The sequence below is a fragment of the Homalodisca vitripennis genome, unplaced genomic scaffold (assembly GCF_021130785.1).
Source record: "Homalodisca vitripennis isolate AUS2020 unplaced genomic scaffold, UT_GWSS_2.1 ScUCBcl_289;HRSCAF=1958, whole genome shotgun sequence".
Taxonomy (NCBI): Eukaryota; Metazoa; Arthropoda; class Insecta; order Hemiptera; family Cicadellidae; genus Homalodisca; species Homalodisca vitripennis.
The window spans coordinates 74,679-81,958 of NW_025776418.1; the positions used below are offsets into that span (position 1 = coordinate 74,679).

Consider the following 7,280-nt stretch of genomic DNA (forward strand, 5'->3'; position numbering starts at 1 on the left):
TTGACAATAAAAAATAGGCAAAACACGGTACCCCATATTATGACCCCACAGCAAAATTTCAGCCACTTGTAGAGCATGCTAATAGAGTTTTCCGTCAATATTATATCCCTAACCAGCATCTAAGCATTGACGAGTCTCTAGTTGGAACCAAAAATCATACCCAACTATTGCAGTATATGCCTAACAAAAAGCACCACAAATGGGGGATCAAACTTTGGGTGCTGTGTGATTCCGTCTCAAATTATTGCTTAGCATTCTTTTGTTATAAAGGAGCTAAAAGCAATGAAGACCAGGAAAACATAAGAAAAAGAGGTTTAGCTTTTACTGTAGTTACAAAATTATTGGACATGGGGAACTATCTGAACAAGGCTTATCACTTGTATATTGATAACTTTTTCACGTCCATTCCTCTAATTGAATATTTATATTCCAAAATGACATTTGTAACAGGTACAATCAGGAAGAATAGGAGAGGAATCCCTGATGAATTGTTAGGAAATACAAGGTAGGGGATAAAAGATACATGAGGAGTAAGGAAATGTTAGGTTTATCTTATAGAGAGAAGTCATCTCAAACAAGTCAGGTGATTCTTGTGTATTCTGATAGCAAAGCTGCTAACGTACAAATGAGCAGGAGTAAGGGAACAAAAGTGGTAATAAAAACAAACGTTCAAACGACTTGAGGGCGCTGCGATCCACTGAGGCTGTTCATACTACTCCGACACGACAGTCTTCAGTCTGCTGCTACCGCTCTTGTTTATCCTAGTTCATTGAGTTGTGTTTGTTTGTAATTATGGACACAATTAATTTAGAATTACTAATCACAGTGGTGCAACAGCACCCTGTTATTTGGGATAAGACAATGGATGATTATAAGGACAGAATTCAGACAAAAACGCAAGGATAGAAGTATTTAAACAACTAAATGACAACTTTGAAGAGATAGAAGCCAATGAAAAAAAGAATAATATATGGTAAGAGTATTGTTTAATTTACAAAAACAAATAAATAACTTAAAGTAGTAAACATGTAATTGGCATTTTCCCTGTTGAAGCGTGAACGGTCGTCAAACGTGGATGACGATCAAAGACTAATTGGGAAATTCCACTGTGTTGTTCAAATGCCAACTGTAAAATCCAAAGACTGCATTGTTTGCAGTGATCGGTCAACTCCCGGCTCAATAAAACGAACAAACTTGTAGTGTGACACATGTGAAAAAAACCCGGACTGCATCGTGGCGAATGCTTTTAAAAATATCATACACTGAAAAAGTTAAGTAATTTAAATATTTTTACAGGCCATTTAGTTTTTGGATTTGTGTTAAAATGTCCCATTTTAATTAAATGTTTCATTTTCTGCAATGTATCTATCTGACATGTAATTTAATTAAAAACTATATTTTTGTCAAAGTTTGTGTTTTACTTAATTCATATTTATCAACATTCTAGTATTATATTGCTTCTGTAAAATTTAGGAAACACAGAATTCAATTCTGTGATTGATAAAAAACTAAGAATCAGCTATAACAGACATAAGTTATTAACCCTTTGACCGCCAACGTCCGATTGATCGGACAGTGTAGGTTTATGCCAAAACCGCCAACGTCCGACTGATCGGACAGCCTAGGTTCGTTCCAAAACCGCCAACGTCCGACCGATCGGACGTTCAGGAAAAAATATTTTTTAAATATACATATGAACTTTAAAAGTTTGTGTCGACACTGTTCGACTTCCTTTTGACTAAATAAGATGATATGTGAACAATTTTAATGTTGGCAGTCCTGGAGACCTTGACTCAGCTGTTTGTTTACTTCTCTAACTCGCCGAGCGTGCGCTAGTGTTTACGACTAACCTATTTGCCAAGTTCCCGCCTTTCTCATAGATGCCTACTTGGTTTTTTGTTTAGTTTTTCTCTGAAGTTAGTGATCTGTATTATTTGTGCAAGATGAGTCGTTCGCCGGTGAGTGACAACACAATCCACAATATTATTGTTGAGGACGAATTTCTTAGTGATAGTGAAATAAACAATTTGCAAAACAGTTCGTCATCTGAAGTAAGTGAAAGTGAAGCTGATGATACTGACTTGGATCCTAGTTATACTCCTACCCCTAGTACAAGTTGTAATTTTCAAGGAACTTTAGCTAGCAATAGGCCTGTAAATAGGTCAGTAATTTCGTCATCTGAGGATGAAGATCGAAGTGCAGCAACTACAACTACGCCGCGGCCACGTGGCCGGCCCCGCCTTCCTGAAAACATCTCAAGCAGTGAGTCTAATAGCGACGATGATCAGTGGGAAAATATAGAGGAAAACAATGACCCTGGGTATAACCATTCTTTTCAGTTCAATGAAATTCCTGGCTGTAAACATTGTCCTCCTCGAAATTCAGCCCCCATAACTTATTTTGATCTTTATTTCCCTATGACTTTTTTGAACATATTAGTGACCTACACTAACTTGTATGCTAGAAATTTTATTCAACAAAACCTCCATAAATTAGGAAATCACAGCAGAAGTCGAGCTTGGAGGCCTGTCAGCTTTGTTGAGATAAAAGCTTTCCTAGCTGTTGTAATAAATATGGGTTTGAATAAAAAGCCTACGATTGAGTCATATTGGAGTACAAAGTCATCCCAGAATTCACCTTGGTTCGGGAAAATGTTTTCTAGAAATAGATTCGAATCAATTCTGAAATTTTTCCATATGCTAGATACGCGACACTTGCCTTCACCAAAGGAGCCTGGATATGACCCATGTGCTCGATTTGCTCCTATTGTTGATCATGCTAACAATGTATTCAAGCATTACTATGCACCAAATAAACAGCTCGAGACGTCAGAACCAGAGGGTTCCATCTGCAATTTTTTGATTTTTTGATTTTATTGTATTAATGTGTACATTAAGCCTTTTTGTACTAATATATAACACAATCTTTGTGTAATTATGAACAGTTAATATTTTACAAGCAGGGAAATTTAGTTCCATCTGCATAAGTTGGCAAAATTGAGAACCAGACAGTTCTATCTGCATCAGCTGGGAATAGTATTGTTTCACTGCTGGTAAGGTTATGTTGTCGTGTTAATGTGTTAAAAGTAATTTCATTGTGTGTTTGTAAACATATTAAAATGGATGGTGATATCATAAATAAATGGATTGATGACAGTTTAAATGATAGTTTGTCAATAGAAAACATCAATAGTGATGATGAATATATACCTTCACCTGACGACAGTAACAGCGAAGAGGATTGTATTCTTTCACCAAACCCAAAACGACGAAGACTTTGTAAAAGGTATGAATATATATATTTGTTTATTTTAGATTTGTTTAGATTATATCTGTGGTCATTTTAATATCAAATATAGGTAGCTTTGCAGTAATTGACTATTTTTGACGGATTTTATAGTCAACCCTTGCAAAATCGCTTTAAAAATCTATGACATTCGGGCGCATTTCAACTGCCAGTTAGTGGGTTAACTGTTATATTTTAACAATGATTTGACGGTTATAAACAAAAGTTAGTCATCATAAAATATTCATGTTACTTAACTTGAAGTTTTAACCATGGCGTAGGCCTAGTATGTCTCCATCTTGCAGAGAATAACTAAAAACTACTGTAAACTTATTATGTAAACATGATGTTTTTTATGCTTTGGCCTTTTAAAAAAGCTTTATCGTTGACTTTTGGCTTTATGTTCTAACATCGTTTGTTTATTTTCAGGTTGTTTGATGCAGACGACACGGATAAAACTTCCAGTGAAGCCCAAACGAACAATACCGATCCAGCTCTGGAAAATGAAGGAAGCTATAGTTCTGTTTGTGATGTTAGCCCAACAGTGAACCAAAGTGGAAAAATAAATCGATCTCTAGTTCCTTACAGTGAAACAGAATCAGAAAAAGACTCCACTTCTGATGAACTAACGCCGATGAAGGAAAAGAAAAAAACTAGAAAAAGACAGCGGAATCCGAAGAATTGGAAGAAAAATGTTAGGAAGGAGAGGCGACAAACGGGTAGATCATACACCAGCTCATGTGGTAAGATTGTTCCTCAAAAGAACCTTCAACACTTAGACTGCAAATGTAAATTTAAATGTAGTAATAAAGTAAGCAAAGATGAGCGTGAAGCTGTTATGCTGAGCTATTATAAAATAGACCAAAATGAAAAATATCATTTCATACTAAGAAATACAGAGTGCAAAATGTCAGTAAGAACAAAGGTGAAAAATAATCCCCAGAAAAAGAATTCCTTTTCATATTTTTTACATATAAACAACGAAAAGATTAGAGTTTGTAAACAGTTTTTTCTCCAAACTATTTTAGTGAGTCAGAAGACCATTTACAATGTTCACAATAATAAGGACAAATCAAGTGAAGTACCGAAATCGGACGAAAGAGGAAAAAAAACTAAAGACAGGACGCAAAAAGCTGATAAAGATATTCTTAGGAAACATATTGAATCTTTTGCAAAAGTCGAGTCCCATTACTGCAGGGCAAAAACAGCAAAAGAATATCTTAGCCCTGACTTAAATATCAGTAGAATGTTTGACATGTACCTTGAACATTGCAAGGAACTTAAGGTGAAACCTCTATCCATATCAATGTATAGATCTATTTTCAATAATGAATATAATTTGGATTTTTTGCTACCCAAGTCCGACAGATGTGACTTGTGCGAAGAATACTCTATGTCCCTAAAAGAAAATCGAATGACAGAAGAGCTTGCTGCCAAATATGATGATCATATGTTCAATAAAACATTTATGAGAAATGAAAGAAAAAAAGACCGAGAGAGTAATGAAGTCGTTGTATGTTTTGACTTACAAAATGTTATAGCGCTACCTAGGGCTAACGTAAGCTGTTTTTTTTACAAAAGAAAGTTGAACGTATACAACTTAACTGCACATTGCTCAAAAGACAAAAAAGGCTATTGCGCATTTTGGCATGAAGCGCTTTGTGGTCGTTCTGGGAATGATATTGCCAGTGCAGTGGTAAAAATAATGGAAAAAATAAGTTCAGCGTTTCCAGATGTTAAAGATTATATTTTGTGGAGTGACAGTTGTGTTCCCCAAAACAGAAACTCTGTCATTTCATATGCCATTTCTTTATTTATGGCAAAAAATAAACACATTGAACGAGTAACAATGAAATATTCTACTCCAGGCCATTCATGCATACAGGAAGTAGATAATGTGCATTCCAACATTGAAAAGGCACTCAAAGTAACTGAGGTTTGGTCCCCTGTTTCTCTTTTAAGAGTAATCATCGCATCTAATAAAAAGTCACCTTATTCAGTAATCCAAATGTTGACAAATGACTTCTTCGACTTCCAAGCACAAAGCAAGAACCTTGCGTATCAAGATTGCCCTTATACTAAAGTGTGCCAACTTCAATTTTGCCAATCTAATTTACTATCAGTAAAGTTTAAAACCAGCCATGATCCTTTGGAACCTTGGAACTGCATTAACTTGGTGAAAAAAAATAAGTCGAACAGATCTACAGGACGAGCAACAACTACTCTGCCGAGAATTCTCTGGGGAGCAAACGTAGTGCGAGACAGGAAGAAATTACCTTCAGACAAGATTAAAGACATAAAATCTATGATGAAATGGATGCCTACAGTTGATGTAGACTATTTAAATACAGTTTTGAATTAAGGACCTTTTGGACTTTAAATATTGATTTGTACTCAGGGACAAAAGGTTCCATCTGCACGTTTTGTTTTGTTTAAAAATGCCTAAAAAATTGTATTTTACTAATATTTCAATAAACTGGGGTTTTTGTAAACACTAACAAACTGTTGATTATTTATAACCTAGAATTTCTTTCAGTACAATATAAAGTTGCCCTGCAGAAGGTCTTAAACTTTAAAACGCTCTACTGTAAAATTTGTTAAAATGCAGATAGAACCCTCTGGTTCTGACGTCTCGAGCTGTCTATTGACGAAAGTTTAGTGGGCACTAAAAATCACACACAGCTGCTACAGTACCTGCCCAACAAGCACCATCATAAGTGGGGAGTAAAATTGTGGTTGTTATGCGACAGTGTTACTCACTACTGTTTATCTTTTTTTTGCTACAAGGGTAAAAGAGATACAGAACAAAGCAATGGACGTGTCAAACATGGACTTGGGTATACTGTTGTAATGAAATTGTTAGAAATGGGAAACTACTTGAACAAAGGGTTTCATGTATTTGTCGACAACTTTTTCACCTCATTTCCGTTGGCCAATGATTTGTACGCAAAACTTACTCATCTGACAGGCACTTTACGAATAAACAGGCAAGGAATACCCCCTACCCTTACACAAAAATTTGGTGTAGGGCAAACTAAATATTGTCGCAAAGGAAAAATGCTTTTGGTTGCTGCCCGATTGAAAAAATCGCAAAAAAAGCAAGTACTTCTCTTGTCAACTAATGCTGAGGCAAAAAGTGAGTTGAAAAGTAAAAAACGGGGAAATAAAGTATTTATTACCAGCAAGCCTTCTGTCATTCGTCAGTATAACTCCTATATGGGTGGCGTAGACACGTCAGACCAAATGTTGTATTGTTACCTGGACGAACGACGTACGCTTAAATATTGGCTAAAGGTAACATTCCACATTTTTGGACGGATGATTGTCAACCTATATGTCCTATACAAAAATAACACAGACAATCCGATATCGAGACTAGATTTTACTGTGGCACTAGTCGAAGGACTTGCTGCCGAGTGGCTCGGTGACCAAGCGCCAGTTCAAGCACAACGTGCTGGCAATGAACCTCTTGACCTATTACCTGGTGGAAAAGAAAGAAATTGCTCTGTGTGTAGTAGGTTGAGCACAGCCCAAGGTGGCAAAAGGAAGAAAAGTAGGTACATTTGCAAAAACTGCAAGAAAAGTGTTCACCCTTTGTGCTTGCCGAAACATACATGCTAAAGGAATGTGAACTGATTGTATATATTTGTAAATATGCTTCTTTACTAATATTTGATAATGTTATTTGTGTATTTTCCTGTGTTCTTTGAAGAAACACTTTTAAATTGACAATTATCAGTACCTATAAAACTTCCATTACTATAACACGTAAGTATTTTTAAGCTTATTTAATATAAGTAGCTCTTGAAATATTAGATTATTTTCAAATGTTAACATTTCAAATTTACTTTTGTAAACACACTAATTTTCTAGATAGAGTTCTAAAAATTTGTAAATAGTTAGATATGTAACAAGTGCACAAAATACAAATGTTTGCGATGTATAAAAATATTTTTTTTACCACTGATTTTTTAGTCTAAAGTTAATTTTTTAAA

At 35.3% G+C, this 7,280-nt stretch overlaps 1 protein-coding gene across 1 annotated transcript; it reads left to right on the top strand.

The window, feature by feature from the left end:
• The first annotated feature begins 2,860 nt into the window (after positions 1-2,860).
• On the top strand, positions 2,861-5,926 carry LOC124370549. Its single transcript, XM_046828836.1, has 2 exons — positions 2,861-3,285; positions 3,715-5,926. The coding sequence occupies exons 1-2, from the start codon at positions 3,119-3,121 to the stop codon at positions 5,645-5,647; spliced, it is 2,100 nt and encodes a 699-aa protein (XP_046684792.1). The 5' UTR covers positions 2,861-3,118; the 3' UTR covers positions 5,648-5,926.
• The last annotated feature ends 1,354 nt before the right edge of the window (positions 5,927-7,280 follow it).

Bases quoted from the DNA above. Each gene is read 5' to 3' on its own strand.
- LOC124370549 (XM_046828836.1), top strand. From the start codon at position 3,119: ATGGATGGTGATATCATAAATAAATGGATTGATGACAGTTTAAATGAT. The intron at 3,286-3,714 runs GTATGAATATAT...GTTTATTTTCAG, and splicing joins CGACGAAGACTTTGTAAAAG to GTTGTTTGATGCAGACGACA.